General features: G+C 40.5%; 1 protein-coding gene across 1 annotated transcript; it reads right to left on the bottom strand.

Annotated features, from left to right (window-relative positions):
• Nucleotides 1-4,429: 4,429 nt before the first annotated feature.
• On the bottom strand, nt 4,430-21,143 carry duox (dual oxidase). The gene is made up of 34 exons (XM_039809841.1): nt 21,083-21,143; nt 20,740-20,860; nt 20,566-20,649; nt 20,306-20,470; nt 19,720-19,907; nt 19,333-19,534; nt 15,706-15,872; nt 15,197-15,260; nt 14,712-14,808; nt 14,462-14,552; nt 13,629-13,731; nt 13,233-13,405; nt 12,977-13,152; nt 12,348-12,466; nt 12,097-12,234; nt 11,892-12,005; nt 11,209-11,411; nt 10,413-10,586; nt 9,928-10,153; nt 9,497-9,590; nt 9,229-9,404; nt 9,068-9,137; nt 8,856-8,897; nt 8,192-8,370; nt 7,853-8,083; nt 7,631-7,730; nt 7,489-7,538; nt 7,262-7,389; nt 7,000-7,153; nt 6,620-6,852; nt 6,363-6,521; nt 6,075-6,230; nt 5,298-5,426; nt 4,430-5,204 (listed from the first exon to the last, which is right to left on the bottom strand). Exons 2-34 carry the CDS (start codon nt 20,804-20,806, stop codon nt 5,082-5,084), a joined length of 4,575 nt encoding a protein of 1,524 aa, XP_039665775.1. The 5' UTR covers nt 20,807-20,860; nt 21,083-21,143; the 3' UTR covers nt 4,430-5,081.
• Nucleotides 21,144-21,228: the final 85 nt, after the last annotated feature.

The following is a 21,228-nucleotide window of genomic DNA, read 5'->3' as shown; positions in this document are numbered from 1 at the left end:
CCATAATACAACCAATATGTGATATTTTTTGTCAAATAAGTCTTTATCATAAACAACCTTATTTCAAACAATAAAGTGGTCATCTTTTTAACTGAGATTTGGCCAGATTAACTAGTGCTGCTAAAAGATAACTAGTTTAACTGAGCCTGACTGTAGTGGAATTTAAGCTCCTTTAAATTACATATTTCAAAGTAATTCATTAAATATTAATTTATTAAACTACCTAATTTGTTGAAATTGACATGAGAGCTGAAGAAGCCACATTCTTTTAATCTACACAAGTACTTAAGCCTTAAGTTAGTCCAAACGTGCAGTATCTGATTAAGGTTTTATGATTATAATGTTTTATAATTAAGTTTGTGACAATGGTTCATCTATATTAAGACAGGAAATTAAGGTTTTACAACTTACATATCTGTAACCCTCCTAGCTATGTAGTTTAGAGAATATTAAAGATCAAAGACAAAACTGACAGAAGGGTGGGACTTCAAAGTCGCAATTACAAATTGGACTTCTACTTCAGCACCACGTGGTCGGCGCCATAGATTCTATCTTGCACAAACCTTAGTCGGATAAAGGATTAATGAGTCAGGCAGACTAGACTAACATATTCAACTAAACAACCCCTCTGCCCCTGCACTCTCTCTGATACTAGGAATAGAGAGGCTGGATGGCAACAAGGGTCATGCATTTTGGTCATTTTGCTAACAAGGGGGGTGGCAGCCCCCCTCATATCGCCTAGTGAGTATAGGTAGGCCTATTGCAATTAAGTTGAGAATGATAGTTTAAAAATACAACATGTTGTACAGTTTGGATCAGTTTTAAAACAATGTATGTACATATGAGCATGTGAACAGTTCAGAGCAGGCACTTTCTCACTGTGGGAAATTTCAATCTTGGACCTTGCCGTATAATGTCATAAATCTTAAAAATAAATTGCCTCGTTTACAGCATGTACAGTAACTGGCATACAGTGTGAATAATGTAATCCCTTTGTTGTCTATCTAAGCTTTCCAAATGAACATTTTAGCAAGAAATGTCCTTCCGTGATCAAATAAAGAAAAGGCTTATCCATTATCAGTAATACATTCTAATATGAATGATCATGACTTAAATATCTGGCTTGATACTTATTGGTTGAATAAGGCTCTATCTGTTCTCCCATCATGCAGCTGACAGTAAAATTCGTAATTGTTTTCTGCTCTTATCAGTTTTATCAATGCTGGTTTTATTTCTTGGAAGTTGAGTCATACAGCCATGTCAGCGGTGGCCTAAAGGTTTAAGAAGCAAGCTTGCCCCTCCCTCATTACCACCACTGAGATGCCCTTGAGCAAGGCCCTTAACCCCAAACCGCTCCAGTGGAGCTGCTCAGTGGCAGATCAGACTGTGGTTGTACTGGGCAGCTTCCAGGTATGAATGTGATCAGGGCGTTCCTGCAAAAGAGAGGTTGCCTCTCAGTGAACCTTAACTGAATAAAATAATAAATAAAATAAATGTCAGCATTTACTGAAATGATTACTTATCTTCTGTTTGACTTGTTATAAGCACTATGCCAGAACATTTGTATGGCAGCTGTACAAGTGTTGGCAAACAAGTGAAAGTGCCAAGGGAAAAAACTGGGCAATGCAGAAGCCATGTCACACAAATGTCTGCTTTTTTAATATGTCTAAACCCCTTTCTTTTTTCTTTTTCTCCTTTATGTAATTTTTTGACCAAATATTAACCTCATTTACAAAAAAAACATTTCCAGAGAAAAAGGGATTTGAGATCAGATTAGATTAAATGAGATTATACTGACAGTTGAAAGAAATATAGTTGTTTCATGAACGAATTGCAAACAGATAAGAACAGAATAATTATTTGATGTCGGCATGCGATTACAGTAAGTATTCGGGTAAAAGGTAAGTAAACGTGCACTTCTGGCATCCCATATTACTGTATTAAAGTCACAAGTTTATCAAGGAAGATTATAATGATAACATAATACAAACGTTTTTAATTGTGATTCTAACAATAGTATAGGAGTGCAATGCTGAATCAGTGCAGTACTCTTTCAAGTGCTAAATTGCATTGATGTGGTTATACACTGAGTCTCATGATTTTTATTGTTCCAGAATGGGGATAGTACATTATTTTATTAATCTGGCTTGTGACGAGAAGCAGCAGTTTGATCCTCAAACTGGCAAAATACATTATATTTAGGGAAAATAAAATAGCGGTGCTTGTTCCAACTGCTGAGGTGCTTTTGATCAAGGCCCATAACTCCTGACTGCTCCTGTGCAGCTGCTCAGTGGCCACCACCACATCAGACTGTGGTTGAGCAGGCAGCTGCCAGGTGTAATAATACAGTAATAATAATAATACATTTTATTTAAAGCGCCTTTCATGACACCCAAGGTCACTTCACAAACAAACAGTCATCAAACCTTGTCAAAATTATAGTCTCTCATCTCATAAAAATAAAAATAAAAATAAAAAATAAATAAAAAACTCAGTCAGTCAGTCAGTCAGTCAGTCAGTCCATAAGCCATCTTGAAGAGATATGTTTTAAGTCTGTTTTTAAAGTCAGTAATTGAGTTACAGTGTCTGATGTGATGTGGCAGTGAATTCAACAGCGGTGTAGCTGAAAGCCCTCTCTCCCAGGGTGCTGAGGTTCACACTAGGGACATGCAGTAGGCCTGCTGAGGAGGATCTCAGTGAGCGGGCAGGGGTGTAAACTTCCAGGAGGTCAGTGAAGTGTAGGTGAAGTGAAGGGGTATAATTGTGTAGGGCCTTGTATGCCAGGAGCAGGACTTTGAAACGTATTCTGTAGGCAACTGGAAGCCAGTGCAGTTGCAATGGTGTTACATGGCCTGATGGCCAGTGGATTTGTGTGATAAATGTGTGTAACTGTGTGAATGGAGCAGGGCGTTCCTGAATGAGCTCCCAGTGAAACTACCCTGAGTAAATAAAGGTTAAGAAAAACTGTTACATTACCTTGCAGGTTGATTCCTGTAATTGCAACCATAGTCTGTATATAAAGATATGGCAACTGATATGATTGTAATTGCAGCATATACTGTACATTTCGGTATTTCTTTCTACGTTTTTTGTAAATGGGGAAACTTCCTGGTGCCTCTGGGGCCACTAGTGGTATAATGTCTCACTCAAAGACACTTAATGCTAGAGATGATCATTCACGCTTTTATACAAGTATAATCCCAGCTGGAATACTGCAATTCCCTTTTTACTTGCCTCAGCAAGTCATCATTGGACCGTCTACAACTGGTCCAGAATGCTGCTGCAGGCTGTTGACCAGGTCCAGAAGGATGACTTACATCACTCCCTTCTTATCCTCTTTACATTGGCTTCCTATCAAGTTCAGGATTAATTTTAAGGTTCTTCTTCTGCCAGATAGCCTTGCATGGTCAGGCACCTGTGTACATCTCTGACCGGCTCCATCCTTATATTACCAGTATGTCCCTTAGGTCTCCTGACCAGGGCTTACTGGTTGTCCCTCACGTTCAACTAAAAACCAAAAGGTGACCATGCCTTTGAAGTGGTGGCTCCAACACTGTGGAATGCCCTTCCTATTGTCATACGATCTGTGGTCTCTGTTGACACTTTTAATAAGTAGCTGAAAACTCACCTATTTAAACTGGCCTTTGCTCTAATGTTTGTAATTTGTTTGGTTTTTAAGTTTAGACTTTTTTAAATTATTTTATTCTGTTTTATTGCATGTTCTTTTCACTGTTTTTTTGTCTAATTTTTAATATTTTTTCTCTCGTGAAGCACTCTGTGACTTTATTCTGTAAAAGGTGCTATATTAAATTAACTGTTTATATTATTATATCAATGCAGTGGATGTCTTTGCCTGATCACACACACACACACACACACACACACACACTTGAATACATGTCCTTAGGCTGAAGTGCAGTCTCTTTACTCGTGCCACTCAGATAAAAGTCAAACAAAATATACAAATAGAAAAAGTACTTCTGTGGATGAGTAAGCTTGTGGCTTTTTTCCTTCTCAGGAATTTCACAAGGCAGCCATGATATTGACTTTTAAATCTCTGCATTCACTTCAAACAAAAGCACAAGATATTAATAACATAAAATCAATCGTACATTACTGACCTTATGACTCAACTTCTGTTTGACTTGGACTGGACTACCATGCCAGAGCATTTGTTTTGCAGCTGTACAAGTGAAAGTTAAGTGTCATTAGATCAAGATTATACTGATAGCTGCAAAATGTAGTTGTTGCTTGAACAACTTGCAAACAGATAAGAACAGAATAATTGTTGGATATGCATGCCATTACAGTAAGTATTCAGGTAAAAGGTATCCCATATTACTGTATTAACCCTCTGAGCTCTAAGGTATTTTTGACAATTTTAAGGTCACAATACAGAACACAATACAAAACTTTTTAATCGTCGGTGCAATACTCTTTTAGTCGGTAAATTGCATTGATGTGGTTATACAGTGAGTCTAATGATTTTTATTGTTACAGAATGGGAAAGTACATCCTTTTATTAATCACAATGGCTTGGGACAAGATGGTCAGCAGTTTGATCCCCAAACTGGCAAAATAATGTTGTTGGGGAAACTAAAATAGTAGTGGGTGTCCCTCCCTCATTACAGCTGCTGAGGTGCTAAAATGTGAATTCATTTGTTACAGATATTTCAAACAAAAGCACAAGAAATCAATAACATAAGTCCATCGTACATGACAGCAAACTCCAGTTACATCGCTGAGTCAAACAGCAAATAAAAACTCACATGATGCATGATTAGGCATAACTTGTGAATACATTTCTGTATTTTTATATTATATAAAATTTCCCATCCTCAACTGATATAATAATGAAATAATTGCAACAATAATATTAATGATTAGAGAATACAGATCATGTAAAGTAGAAGGCATTTAACCAGTAGGCAACAAATATCTTTCACTCGACATTACATAAAATCAAGACTTCCTACATTGGCTCTGTGATTTTGTCATTAACTGCTGCAGTAGCTCGTTTCTCTAGAGTAAAGTGGCTCATCTTTCCTTCTGTAACCAGGTAGTCCAGTGCTGAGGACATGTTAGAAGTTCTCATAGTGATGTAGAAAATGAGCCTGATCCCTTTTGTTCATCTGCTGGCAAGCTTTCTCTACGTTCTTGGTCAGTCCAGGTGGTCCGCAGCTGAATACACCGATTTTACCCACCTACAGAAAATAATACAAATTGATAAGTAGGACAGTGTATTGGGCAATGTTTCAGACAAACACGAGTTAGATGAAGATGGATGAAGGACTGACCTCGGGGTGAACTTCCTGCAGTGAGCTGAAAAAGGAAACCAGGGGCGGCCGGCCGAAGTGAGTGACGGACCGCAGGCCAGTGAAAAGACTGCGGCTCCACACCTTCTGAAAGTGGCGCTCACACACATACTGTCCACACATCACAAAGACAAGGGTGAGCGGTCAGTATTGGATTTCATTATTATTAAATATTAAAGGAACTGTTTGGGGAAATACGCTATTGGCCTTCTTCCCGAGAGTTAATTGAGAAGATCAATGACACTCTGTATGCTAAATATGAAGCTACACCCAGCAGTCGCTTAGCTTAGCATAAAGACTAGACAATGTGGAAAAATAGCTAGCATGGTTTTGTCTAAAGGTGACAAAATCCTTCCTACCATCACCTGTAAAACTCAGTAATTAACATCTAATATCTGGTTTGTTTAATCAAGTTGCAAATTGTGGTTTTATAGGAGGTTATGTACACGAATATTTCTTAGCTGGCCGCAGCGACCTATTGGAGTCCTTTTTTTTTTTTTTACAGATTAAACAAACAAGATATAACGTGAGCTGTGTGTGTTGGCTGTAGTTTCATATTTACTGTACAGACATGAGAGTGGTATCAATCTTCTCATCTAACTCCCAGCATGAAATATGTCTCAAAATGTTAAACTATTCCTGTAATATACAAGGCACGTATTTAGAAGTCAACATTAAAATGAATGTTTGTTAAATATTTAGTAGAATTTCTGTCCACTTTCTATTTCTACATTTGGAAGTGGTGACTGCAGGTCTTACCAGCATGGTGGTGCGGAGGTCAAACTTTTCCGCCACTTGAGTGATGTAAGTGTGGACAGAGACCAGTTCCTGGGTGTCCATCTCCTCCACCTCTCTGATGATGTCTGACACCCACTCAAACTGACGCTGTGTACGTGTCACCCAGATGAAGTACACCTTCAAATAATCAGTAAATGTTAGAGAGAGAATAGAGAGAGAGATTGAGGGGGCTTCTTGCACAAATAAATAATGCTTCAGGGAAGGATTCAAGACAAAATGTATGGTGGGTTGTTTGAATGTAAGCAGCACCTTTTTACATTGAATCTTGGACTTGATGGAGGACTTGAACACCAGGTCTTTTAGGATGGACGTGAACGGGGTGACTCCAATTCCTCCTCCCACCAGAACAGACACCTCAAAGTCAGTCCACTCCTGATGGCCCTCACCAAACGGGCCATCCAAGTACAGCTTGATGAAATAAATTATGAATATCAGTGTCATAAAAGGACAAAGAATGGAGAAGCAGATTAATCTAATTACACACACAGAATAATGCTTAAACCTACCTTTGGATAGGCTCCGAGCTCAAGCAGGCTTTCTTCGGTGTAGAGGTCTCTGAGCTGGCTGGTCCAGGGCCCCACAGCTCGGATGTGCAGGCTCAGGGTTTCTTCGTGCGGGGCTGACGTCAGCGTAAATGGGTGGTACTCATCTGTGCCCAACATCAGGCATGCAATACGAACCCACTGGCCTGAACGGTACACAAAGCCCTGTGGTCGCTTGAATTCCAGATGTGTCACACCTACAAGTAGGACAGCCAAGGGAAGTGTGAACTTGAATGTGCTAGAAGTGCACCGAAAAGTGCAAATTAGTTAGCAAAGACTAAAATAAGGAGAGGCAGAGAATAACAAGACATTTTAAAGAATTTCTAGAAGATGCTAAGTGTCACCTGAAGGCAGCAGCTCAGCTCTGACCACCGGGATCTCCAGCTTCTTCCTGCTCAAGCTGATCAGTTTGTCCAGCAGGAAGAGCAATGCAGGTGGAATTAAGTAGATGTAGAAACGGGGCTCTTGGAGCAGGGCAAAACTGCCATGAACAACTGTCTGTTGATAAAGCGAGCATCACACTATTCATAAAAAATGGCCTCTCATAATGAAAGCCACATGACTACAGAGTACATTTCGGGTCTTTTTAGTCAAAAAAGTACTTACTAAAATGTACACGACAATGTAGAGGTAATGGGTGATCCAAAATCCTTGAAAGCTGATGCGACGGAAATAGTGTGAGGCAAAAACATACATAAATGCAAAAGTAAAAAGAAGCAAGACACCAGTCATTCCTAGGAAAAAGACCAAAAAGATCAAAAAACTGAATTATTGCATAATATAACAAGCAGTCTTTGTACCACTGAAGGTCTAAAATCAGATTCCTATGATACCTGGGACAGTTTGAAAGAACCACCAGAACCACTTCAGAGGGAGCTCAGACCTAAAATGAAAACACAGTGTAAATCAGTGAACATAACTCTCCGCAAAGTGTACAAATGTCTGCTAAAGTCAGGCATAAATTTCTAACAATACCCGTTGTTGGATAAGACTTTGGGAAACAGACAAGACAGGATGTTGAGGTCGCTGATGGAGAAGATGTAGATGTTGACCACATGGCCCAAACTATGAACAACTACAGTCAGAATAAAAAAAAAGAGTGAGCTCACACTAGTAAAATGTAAACATGTAAACTAAGTTATCAGAACTTAACTTTCCATCATCTCTATCAGCTATCATCTCCTCTGGTCTACGAACCTGAAAGGAGGATGGCAGTCATCGCCATGAAGCGATGAAAATCGATGGCAGCATCAAAGGGGATATATCGGTTGAGGAATGTCTCTCGGCACAGTGTGATGAGGTTGCGACACACAGTGAGGAGCATGTAGGGAAACAAGAAGGAGATGGCAGCGGCCGAGCCACGGGAGACAATGATACCCACCACTGAAGTCTCGGGGATACCTGTAGAATCGGCCTGCAAACCGTAGTCTGAAAACAATTATTAATCAGCTTAGAAAAGGTTCACGCTGACCAGAAAGGTATGATGCTAAAGGTAAAGAGGGAAGCTGAACAAGGAGAAGAATGATTTCTACTCACAGTAACATCTTTCAAGTGCCACACCAGCCGCGATGCCGTACACGACGATAAAACAGACGATATGACGCCGATAATTCTCAATGAAACGTTTGAAGTGCTGGATCTTCTTCTGGATTGGGTTCCTTATGTACTGCTCACGCTTGGGCTTCACATAGACATTTGGAGTGTTGACACTTGACCTGAAAATATTGAAATCCATTAGACTTGGATACAGTCGATGCTTGTTGTTCTGCCTATCATTTAGCTGTTTAGGTTTTGACCATATTCAGGTCACCCAAAACTACAGAGGAAGTAGGGTGTGACATTTTTTTAAACTTTGTAATGTGAAGCCTTTGTAGTTGGAGAGACTCAAAAGCAGTTACTTTATATGTGCAAGTTCATACATTTCTAAACATTTTGGTAAACCACAAGCTGCCATGGTTTTCCACACAACCACAGTTTCCTGAACACATAAATACTAGAAAAAAAACTCTACTCTACTAAGATGTATTTTTTTTAAACCCATTTCAGTAAATACTGTGAGACAAAATAGATAGTACTAATGTGTTTAACTTCTCTATAGTAAGTCTGGTCCATTGTCAGACATCTTATATTTCTTAGTATTTCTTATCCTTCCTTCAGAAAGTCATTTACAGGAGCAGAAAAATCAAATAAGACAACAAACTTTTTCCGTCTGCGTATCTCCGGTCCATCTGTCTTGATGTTGCTGCAAACAAAAAATTAATAATATTGTAAGCTGGGACACAATGGTCACTTGGGATGAAATGAGTAAGTGACAAAGCTAGTGGATCATTGTTCTTATCCATAGTGACAAGGAACAGTTGTTTATTAGTGATCTGGATGAGTGATTACAGCCTGTGTGTCCTGTTCTCTGACCTGTTTCCTGGACAGATGAAGGACACCCTCTGGTCTCGACTCAGCCACTTCTTGCCCTGTTTCTCCATCCCTGCACACACAGCAGACACATTGATTTCATCAGACAAGGTCAGAGAAAGGATTTATAAAAAAGGATAATCTAAGACAAAACTTTCTCCAACCTTTGACATTGAGTTGGGCAAACTGCAGCTCTTTCTCGTGGTCCCGCAGGAGGAAATGGAAGTCCTCCCATGTGAGTTTCTCCTTGTCATCAAAGCCTGCGGCCTGCATCATGGCCTTGATGCCGTCCTCCGCCTGGCTCTTTGACAAAGCACCGTTGGAGATTTCAATGAAAGACCTGCAGCACATCAAAAGGGCGAAGATGAACCATCAGACAGAAATAAAGACTAGGTGCAGTCATTAAAGAATTTTTTTTAAAATCAATCAAACCTGAGCATCCTGGCAAATTCTTCTTTTGATAAGAAACCAGTGCCACCGATGTCGTTCATGGAGAACATCATTTTGGATTTTTCCTCAGGAGACCCTGGTTGAATACAAACATCATCAATGACATAATGTAGGACTAAACTAATACTGTTTACTGGTTTAAGACATCAACTTTCTTTCAACATGCCATTCATGTAGTCTATTGCTTACTCCTGGCTATCTAAATCTACATTACATCAGTCTATAAAACCTGGAATGAAATGGACAAATATATTAGCATCTGTTTTGTTATATTAAATTAGTGCTGAAATTCAACCTCACTCAAAACCACCAAAATCCTCCAACTGCAGCATTTTTAGATGTACATTTAATGCAGTGTTTAGGTGGCTTAGGCACACAAAACAGCTATAGCATTTTGGAGTCATGAATTTTACCTTTCATAAAGATAACCATCACATCAAGAAACTCTTGGAAGGAGAGGTAACCGTTTCCATCTTTATCAGCTAGTGTGAACATGGAGTCTACAAATAAGGAGTCAGACTTGAGGCCCAGTGCATCAGCAAACTCAGACGCTGTCAGCTCGCACTGGAGAACCTCTTTGGCTTTCTTGTAGGAAATGCCACTCAGGTCCCCAGCGTCACACTTCTCAATTTCCAAGACCTGTGCACCAGAGGGACAGTGAGGGACAGATCATTATATGTCACCATAGTGTCATTAGTAATCTCCCCAACACTAACTGAGGTTACTATATGTCCATCACAGATGAGGTCACCATCAAAACCAACAATTAGTTCTTTTGGCTGGAGGTCGGACCTAATCGACCTCAAACAAGGATTGACGACATTTTGTGGCTGAGCTTAAAGCTGCTGCCGCTGTAACAGAGCGGAGGATGAGGTAAACATCCAGAGGCTGATGGTACCTTAGAAAAAGCATGTCGAATGAAAGTTTCCACAATCGGAGCCCTCTGCTCTTTGGTTAAAGCCTCCTTCAGCAGCTCCCTCTCTCTCATCTCCGTCACTCTAATCTCCTGCCCGATGTCTGTCACCTGCTTGACAAACGCTGCACGTTTGCTCTCATCATCAAAAAACAGCACCTGGATGTGCAGACAGGAGAAGAAAAACAGGAGTGAAGTAAGATAAAAAAGTGTACATCTGCAGAATCATGCTTGCATCAACGATTGGATGAGTTGAAAAATATGAATAGAAGAAACTTCACTGAGAAAAGTGAGAAAGCTGGATGTGCTTAAACTGCAAAAATACTTAAATGTGAACACAGAAATTGGTTGTTTATGCTTACACAAGATGCAGCAGCAGCAATACTTTTCAAAACCCCTTTTGTCCTACAACTTCAATCAGACTGCACCTGCTTTTTCAGATCAAGAACCTGAAGTTGCAAACTAGAGTTGTTCCCATACCAGTATCGTAAATGCCTACGATAATGCATAAATTGCTAGTATCGGTATCTGTGAGTATGCAAGTCTATGCACTGAGCCTATACCATGTAATTAAGCCCTGAAAAAGATCTACCTTAAAGTAGTTTATTTATGTTATTTTTCCATCATGACTGTCATAATAGATAATGAAAGAAGGTTATATTGTAATCTCTGTAATCTCTGTATGTATTTGTTCATGTTTCACAAGTTCCGGTACAGAATTGGTTTCGGGAAGAAAAAAATGGTATCGGAACATCTCTAGTGCAAACCACCCCCTGCTCACCAGGTCGTACTCTTTTATAACTTTGAGCACCAGAGCTTTATGGTGCCGGTCGTTGGAGAGAAGGATGTCTAGGTAGTCCTGGTTGCCCAGATTGAGGCAGCGATGAGTGGACCCAGATCTGTCAAAGACCTGCAGCCTCCTCTTCTCATCGACCTCCACGCTGACAGGATGCAGGGGTTCTTTATGGCCCTGCCATTCGAAGGCTGCAGAGCAAAAGCAGAATGAGACCAGGTGCAAGACAGGATTCTAGATGATGAAGAGGACAGGTGTAAAAAACAGAAACTACCAGATTGGTTTCACTGTCACCTGTGAATAACTGATTATTGGTCAATTTGTCTAGTGTTTATGAGTTGGGTTTTGAAGCTGACAGAATGTAAATCTAGGAAGGTCATTAACACTTTAATCCATATTATCAGCTCAGTTTTACAATTGTGTTGATACCTATGTGGCATACATAATTGTTTCTGCAGGCCGGCACAGCAGTAAATCCTAGCTGCTAATAGTTATTTATTTATCTTTATTTCCTTTCCTTATCTTTGTTTGTATACTGTAAAAATGTTGTAACTTGATTTTTGAGATTAAGCTTCAAAATAAAAATAAAAACTAAATCTGACTCATAGATATTATGTTTTTTCTAATATTAGACATAATAGAAGTATTTTATTTTAGATTTTTTTTCGTACCAGTGATTCCCACAGCCGGATCCTCTGTTCTGTCACCATCTTTTCTTCTTCTCTGGAACTTCCTGTACCTGTACTTGCGGAGATATGCCACCATACAGGCCACCAGAAAACTAACTGAAAGTAAAATTATCAACAAAACTGCTGATGAGTGAAATCAGTATTGTTGCTGTGCCAAAAGAGATGGATTTGTGAGTGTGATACTGACCAACAGGAAAGAGGAACAGAACAATGATAAATATCCCAAAGCCAGCTTTGCTCCCATCAAAGTAATTAAGTTTGGTGGCATTGGTGCAGGGATGGAGCATTGATGCATTCAGCTGTGTAGGCTGAGGACAAGGGTCACCTAGGACAACAGAGAGACCGTTTTTTTCAATCCAAGCTTTAAATATTTTATCACTGATTCGAATGAGCTATGAGTAATTGTTTATGAATCAAAAATAAAATACACGTTTTTACCATCCTTCCAGAAGAACACATTATTTTGTATATCAGTGGCTTCTGCATTTGTGACTGCGATAAGGACATCATGAAAGGTCACATTGCGGATCATTTGGATCTCCTCATGTGTGAACAAACTGGAAGACACCCCAAAGAACACAACTGTAGTAAGAAAATTGGCATCACTGTAATGGTAATTTACACTTTTGTTGTTTTATTAATGGTAAATTACAGGTTTGTTGTTCTATTGCTTAAACATTTCACAGTTTCTGCCTTCAGCACAAATGTTAGTAGTAGTTAGTAGAAGATGTGTTAGTGCTCCTTGACCTTGGAATTCCACATGTTGCTATTCCCTAATAGTCAGAACTGGTTCAGACCAGACTTTCCCTCCCGCCCTTCGCTTTCAGCCTTGTAGAAACTAGATAGGGATGATGCTCTCCCAAAACTCTTTGTTCATTCTCTCAGACTCTCCTGATGAACTGAACCTTCTTTGCACAAAGAATAAATACTCAAAAGACTTTGTTGAGTGAAGCCTTATTTCAGATCTCACCCTATGTAATACAATTTCCACCACATCACACAATACTGTAGGATCAGATACTATTACAGTTGTTTTTATTTTGAAAAATCTTCAAAGAGGAGCTTACTCATTCTGTTTGTTCTCGAACCAAAAGCGGTCTCCGTTTCTGATGCGTTCAAACTGGTCCAAGATTATGGTGGCGAAAACTTCACCCGGTCCATCAAGAGACTCCAGCAGGCCTCCAGGGAAGAGCTCCAGTTTTGAGATGTCTCCGTTGTACAGTTCTGCAATATCGTGGAGCAACTGTTGGACACAAGAACACACACAGGATTACTGTTAAACTCTTTTAAGCAGTTTGATCATTCTTTGTTGAAAGACTTTACCTGTGGGTTGTTGCTGTTGAGCTCAGGATTTATGTCTTCAAATGTCTTGACAGGAGGCAGATCCAGTGCTTTTCTGATCTCAGTGTAACTACGTAGGCCAAAGTCTCTTCCTCTTTGGACGGTCATGGCCACCAGATCTGTCCGGCTGAACCTCAGGGGTCCGTACATGAAGTCTGTCAGGGTGCAAATCAGATCAGAGCAGCGCATATTCGTTTATGACTTGAATATGTTTGATTGAATGATATGTCGAGTAATGTTATTGTAAATTTCTTTTTTATATTTATAATTGCTTGACTTTTGTGGTATTTTCTTCAACACAACACCAAGGCAAATTGCAAGGCCTTGCATGTGAAAACCAGTTCCTGTGACATGCAGTTAATAAGAGTGATTAAACACCTCTCAGGTCATCAACAACAATGTTGTCTTCTCTCTCTGCAATCTGGGAAGCCATGCCCATGAGGAGGTTGTCTACGTCATGGCTACTCTTCACACTGTCACTCTAGAAACAAAATGACAAAAGCATTAATATATAATACTGCTTTATACTGTAAATAATATATCTCCTCTCTCTAATGGGTTTCATCAAGGAGACCATTCAAAATACACAAGTCTATGTTAGTTGTATTTGCTTGCTCTATCCTGGTAAAAGCAATTTAAGAGACCACAGATATCCCTAATATTCATTAGACAAGCACTAGATATGTCTGTGGCTCTGGTGTAGACCAATTGGAAGGTTGGCGGTTCCATCCCTGGTCCAGCAGTCCCAAGTGTCCTTGGGCAAGACACTGAACTTGTGTGTGAATGTGTATCAGCTGAGCTGAGCAGGTGGCACCTTGTACGGCATCCTTGGCTGAGGCATGTGTATGAATGTGTGTGACTGGTGAATGGTTCCTCTACTATGTTAAAGCGCTTTGAGTAGTGTTTAATGGGCTATATAAATACAGTCCATTTACAAAATGAAACACGTAACTCTCTTTATCAAAGAGAAATATATTCAGTTTAAGACTTGATAGACTGTGCCCCACAAAAAACTATGCTTTCTACCACAGAAATACATATAAAGTGATTTGTAATTTAAAAACTGGCACAACATTTCTACCAACGGCCCCATTTGGGCTCAGAGACACACGCTGTTTTACTTTTCTGCATCCTGAGTCAACAGTGAATTTACTGTCAAATCCTTCCATACACTCTTATGAAAATGTGTGAAAAGTATGAACATGATATACCTGACGTTTCCAAAAGCTGTTGCAAAGACGCATTGCTGGTGATAAGCTGCCATCTATGTTGACAGTCTTCTGAAAATGGCAGGTTCTGTTTCTGTAGGAAAAAGGAGAGCAAATGCGGAGGGTTTTTATTTCTAATAGTTAGTTCATACTGTATTTTAGATGGTGTCTGGCACTGTTCACAGCAGAATATTGATATTACACTCAACTTAACTAACTTACTTTGATTTTCCATTAGAAAAAAGAATAATACCTCATGTAAACACCAGGTGGGGCCATAGTGATGCCAAATCGTATGGCAGCAGCCTGGAACTCAGGAGAGATCCCTGGATCAACAAACTTCTGGTAACCTGCATACAGATAAATCATCATCACATAATACAAAACAACAATAGAAGAAGAACAAAATAACCTACAAGCTGAATTAGAAACAACCCTTATGCATGCAAACAATCTATACTATCATCTGAATAGCCAATGTGAGGTAACAAAAAAGCAATATAGATATGACATGAAGAGTTATTAAGGTGATGGGCTCATCTGACCATTGTATGTTAACTTTCTTCAACTGTGGGTGCTTATTCAGCAGAAGAAGGAGACTCAGGGTGATGCTTTGCTGACAGAGCACATATTTGTCAAACACCGACAACGATACCTCACCTCACCACGGCTTGTGGTCACCAGTGCATTACCTGTTCCCCTCCACTTGTACGCACACGCACTCTGGCTGAGTCTTACCTGGGTAAGGAGGAAGCTTTTTGTCTCCAAGATATCCAGGCAGCCATTCATAGAGAGCAATATTCTATGTGGAAAACAGGAGGGATAAAAGTTATTGCAGCTTTTGTGAATCCACACTAAATCTCAACATGATTGTATGTTTGATGGTAATATACATATGATTTTGCCCCTTTTTTGATGGTTTCTTTATATAAAAAAAATATTTTTTAGAATTGTAGCTTGTTATTTAGGATTTAACCAAACATATAGTTTGATTGTAGTTTATTACTTGTGTTTTCAGTAGAAGAAGAAAAAGTAACGTGTGTGGTGTTGTTAGGAAAGTTTTTGCAGAGGACAGACTCAACTAATCAAACAAGTGAGAGATGATGCATTCACCCTTAAACTAAAACCATCAATTTCATCCATAAAATCACGACCACCTGGCGTTGATGCAACCTCACTCTCTTCAGAGTGCAAATTAAATCATCACCTGAGTAGCGAGAGGATTACATGAAGACTTTTCCTTCTACCTGGAATGTGGCCACAACGGTCTTCCTGGCGTTTTGAAACAGCTCTTCGTCTGACCACTCTGGGTGTTCCTCATGCAGTTTGGAGGCTACATAATTGTGGTAGCGAAACCAGATAATCCCCTCTGCTGCTGTGAAAATGTTCTCATTCCCCCAGGCATTTCCCAACTCTGGACACAGAAGATGACACAAATTATAGGAAATTCTGCTCTCCCTTCATGTGAATCAACATCACCCAATAAACAGAGAATAGGCTGTAACGTGTTTTTATACAGAATGGTAAAACTTTTTGCCATAGTGTCACATTCCCATTGCAGCGATTGATGAGCATCTCTAACCACTAATGGAATAATAAGTTGGCTGTTTGTTTTTAAGGATTTGACAACAGAGCGGTAACAACAGGAGAAGATCCTGCAACTCCACAACAGATAATAACTACACACCTTTAACAACACAAGCAACAAACACTGGTTTCATGACACCTGAACGGCATCCTCTATGCTATAGAAAGAGGGATTTACTGTGGTGAGTGTGACAATCCATTTACACAATAATTAAAGAGTCATAACACACGTCAGGTAGGGCCTCTATTGACTAAGCCTCACAGGGTGCAACCTGTGCTGACCTGTATGTGAAATAATAATATGCTTGTTTTCAGCTGCTTGCAGTGTCGATTGGGTGGGCATTACCACATACAATGTATTAGACAGTTCAGATTTCAGATTGTTTAAAAGTGTTGTTCATCCAAACATACACTAAAACACATTTAATCTCATCTTGAATGAAATGCATCCAAATAGTTCAGTGTGATTTGCTGAGATTTGGAGATCTATTATGTGCAATTTCAACTAGTTTGTGAGCATAATAATGACCTTCATTCACTAAAAAGTGTGAAACTGTTTTAAGGAGAAGAGAATTATCACAGGCAGAGCTGTGGATTATTGTGAAGTTGGAAAGAAACGTTGCAGATGAGTTTGGGGGCTTTAAAGGAGTGATAGAAAGCAAAACCGATTTTACCCTGTCATAGTTGAATAACGACAGTTCGGTGGGTAAATAGGACATACATATAAGCTAAAAATCCAATTGACACCCCTTTACTATGAAAATCTCATATTTTGAAACTGCCGCTGAAAACGGGCGAATCTCAACAAAGCTGAATCTAGGTCACGCAGATCTCTGCTATTCCATTACAAAATTCACTTCTGAAACTTTTTTATGCGAGAAATGAACTATGTAGTGGTCAAATATGGGCCGTTTTATGAAAATGTATGGCTAATTGCAAATTTTGTCCGACTGTGTGTCAGAGTTCAGCTGCCGGTGCTGCATGTCTTGCTGCCTCATCGCCTGGCCTGCCTTCCTTCACAGACCCCGGCCTGCTGTGAGCTCGATTGAGCTCGGTCACAGCTGGCAGGCCACGGCACTCCATACCCGCGCAAAGTCACCGTTTTGTGGGTTAATGGACTACAAAACGCCGCTGCCTGGACAGAGCTCCAGGGCCTGCAGCTCCCCTCTTCCTGCTAAATACCCGGTGTGTGTGAGTGACAGCGCGGCCAGCGAGCTTGTTACGCCAGCAATCTGTTACCACAGGTTCCAGTTAATCTTATAATGTGTGTATTCATAATGTGTTGAGTTATTTAAACAAACGATTGGGGAAATAAATGCTTCTTGTCCGCGAGTCTCATTGATAGAGCCCGCGGTGAGCTGGAGTCCATCAATGAGAGCTAGCTAGCCTCCTCCTAACAAGACCTCTGAAATTCACAAAAATGCATTAAAATTGAAATTGTGTGTTAGCAAGTGTTAGCTAAACTTTATAAGACATTGGGTTAGATGTTATATAAGTGGCGTGACGAAATTCAAACTGTAAATATACTATAGTTATGCCGAAAGTGTAGCTAGCTGCAATCGTTTCCCATTGTATTGAATGGGACATATAGCTAGGTAGCTGCTCGTCCTAACAAGACCCTGAGTTCATAAAAATGCCTTAAAATCAAATTGGACACAACGGTTAGCTTTATAAGACATTGGGGTAGATGTCATATAAGTGTCGTGACGAAATTCAAACCATAAATATATTATAGTTATGCCGGCAGCCGGCCGCGGAGCCCCGTAGTGCAGTATCCACAAAGGGTGACTTTGCCCTGGGTATGGAGCCCAGCAGGGCTCGTAAGACTGTGTGGAGGTCCTAAAGTCCGACATGTCTTACCAAATTTGCAATTAGCCATCAATTTTCGTAAAACGTCCCATATTTGAGCTTTATATAGTTGATTTCTCGCATAAAAAAGTCTCAGAAGTGAATTTGGTAACAAAACATTGCAGTGTCTGAAATATGATATTCTGTCACGTCTCTAATGTGTGTGTATTGGGGATTCGCTCAACCAATCAGCGCGCGTCTCTTATGTGTGTGTATGGCGATTCGCTCAACCAATCAGCGCGCGTCTCTAATGTGTGCGTATGGCTATTCGCTCAACCAATCAGCGCGCAGGTCATCTAAATATTCATGAGCATACCATATTTGGAAGAAAAGCTCTTGTTACAAATAGGGCCAAAACACAGGGATGCATAAGGGCCAATAAAATATCAACCAGGCCATTTTCAGCCCAACCAATGTTACATACTCCATTAGGAGACCATAAGGAACAGTGTGAAATACCCTATATAATCATTCTATCACCCCTTTAAAGGCCATAAATGTCTTTTGGGCTGAGCTCCATCCAACCCACACTAACACACTAAGTCACACTGAACTATATGGTTGAACTGCACTCCAGGTACAGAGGAAATTATGTTAATTATGTAAATCAATGATATACAGTAGAAGTCAATTTAGTGCACTATAGTAAAAGTATGGGGTTCCGTTTATGCCAAAAATAAGTCGACATGCTAACTGTCTATCTATGTGTCTTCGTCCATGTATATGTGTCTGCTTACTGTCTATGTCTATGTCTGTCTGTCTATGTCGATTGCTCACATGACTCAACTTTTGTCTGTGTCAACTCATCTTACTCCTGTCATCTGTTGCCCTGCTTGTCATTTGACTGTGTCGTCTTGCTGTGTCAATGCTGGCAGTGTCATGACATGTCATATGTGCTGTTTCACTCTGTTCGTTGCTTTGCAGAGTGAAACAACACAAAGCAACGACAGAGTGAAACGACACATAGCAACGACACAACAGAGTGAAACAACACAAAGCAAGAGAGTGAAGATGACGCATGGCAACGACAGAGAGAAACAACACAAAGCAACGATAAACAACACAGTCATGACACTGCCAGCATAGACACAGCAAGACGACACAGTCAAACGACAAGGAGGGCAACAGACAACAGGAGTAAGTTGAGTTGACAAAAAAAAATTGAGTCGTGAGCAATCGACGTAGACAGACAGACATAGACATAGGTAGTAAGCAGACACATAGACATGGACGACGACACATAGACAGACAGTTAGCATGTCGACTTAATTTTGGCACCAACGGAACCCCATATTAAAGCTCCCCGGTCGTATTTATAAAAGGCCCCTGATGATATAAACCCCACTGTCTGGTACTCAGTGGACAATAAAATGAATCATTTGCAAACAATATTTGGTGCAGGTTGGATGTGAATGAATCTGTAAGTAACAATGTCTCACCATAAAGGCCATGGGGTCCATGATCTCCTGTAGAGGGGTCAGCGGCACTCCACATGAGACTGTGTCCTGTGGCCTTATTTGGCATGTTCCACTCAGAGCCTGAAGTCAAGAGCCCTCCAGAGAAGCTTCTCAGGGAGTCAGACCAGGACGTGGAGGGGCCATAGATGGAGCTGCCATCAATCCATGCTGTCACCGAGTTAACCTGCATGTGATGCATTTGTTTTTTTCTCAAATTATTGCACTTGAGGAAAAGGGAAATGTAGGGTAACATAATGTAAAGTGTCCACCAGAATTGTGACAGTACTTGACCTACTCTTCACATTTACTGATTGCCTCTGGAGGCATGTTAGTGATTACATTAACAAGCATGTTATTTCATATTGATACCTGTGTGCGAGGGTGACTGGGACTCTGGCCAGACTCTTTGTCCCATGGTCCTCTCTGGAAGGGCAGCAGGACTTTTCCAGTGCCAGTGGGGTCAAAGACAGGGTCACCTTTTGGGACTGGGATGTTTATGAACTCAGGTGGACACCCAGGAGTTCTTGAGTCGAAAATTTCAAAAGAAACATGATAACCTGAGAAATAAAAATAATAAAGCCATTGCTACAAAAAAACATTTACTTGGATGCTGAATGCTTGTTTTTTGGGGGGTTCACAGACAAAACATTTCAGATTCTGAACATCTTATTGGTTTAGTATCCGCCAATATAAGCTTTGATTTGTTATATACATTTCTAACATCTTAAAGTTGGACACTTAATTCAACTTTTACATGAGCAACAGTAAAAGTATTAACTTAAAACCTCACACCTGGTTGTTGGTTGCTGCACCTGCATTTCGGTAAGATGTGGGTGGAAAATATCAGTGCGCCATATTGGTGCAGCCTCACAACAAAAGTTCATTTTGGGTCAGATTGTTTATCAATTTTGATCTCTGGCCTACTTTCCAATGCAACAAAACGCACGATATTTACCAAAGAACAGAGAGAGCACGGTCTGGTTGCGTGTTGAGGGCAGACCGGACGGCCCCCCGGCCAGCAGGCGGCTCAGTCTGCGGGGGTTTGGCAGAAGCGGCTCCTGGACAGCTTGGTAGACTCCGTCCCGGTAATGCGCGGGCACGAGGCGCATAAGGTGAGAACCTGCGCGAGCACAAACACAGTGAAGTGCCCAGGTGTGTTGGCAGTCTGTGAGCTACTGCTGCTGCATACTTTGGCAACTTTGTACTGTAACTTACCGACAGCTCCGCGTCTGGGATATCCCAAACTGTTGTACCAGCCGTCAAAGCGACGAACCTCCCAAGTTATTTCACAGCGTGAATCTGTTCAAGACATGTCGAGTTTAAACATCTTTTTCTAGGTTAACTGAGTTGTGTTAAGTGACTCTGAATATGAAGTACAACTCTACTTACGTTCACTGACGATGAGCACCAAGCCAACCGCTGCGCAGATACTCCAAACCCACTTACGCAAATCCATTGATGCGAGAGATGCTCCTCAGCTCAGTCTGCAGCCAAGAGGAGTGAAGGACTTCTGAAAAGTGAAGACACGGCGAAGGTAACTGACATTCACTGTCATATTTCTATTATATTTCCATGTAATATACTTTGTTGGTTTAGCACAGATTAGAAAGACAAACCACACACAAACAACACTGTTCCTTTTGGTCATGTCTGTAAACTGCAGACATCCAAAGGTCCTGTTTCCTGTAGCACTTCGTGTTCGATAGGAGAAGATAAAATAGTTGAGTCTTACCCACTGTAGAGGCTGAAATGTAGTGCAGAAGTAGTGCAGGAGCACAGGTGCAGGTGAGGAATGGTGCAATACTAAAGCCAACATGTGTTGCACAGCTTATCACAAACTGCATGTGACCTGTGTTGCCCAAATGGGTATGGTCCTTA

Source organism: Perca fluviatilis, chromosome 8 (assembly GCF_010015445.1).
Source record: "Perca fluviatilis chromosome 8, GENO_Pfluv_1.0, whole genome shotgun sequence".
Lineage (NCBI taxonomy): Eukaryota > Metazoa > Chordata > Actinopteri > Perciformes > Percidae > Perca > Perca fluviatilis.
Note: the sequence above shows the minus strand (reverse complement) of the source record. Positions and strands in the feature narration are given on the sequence as shown.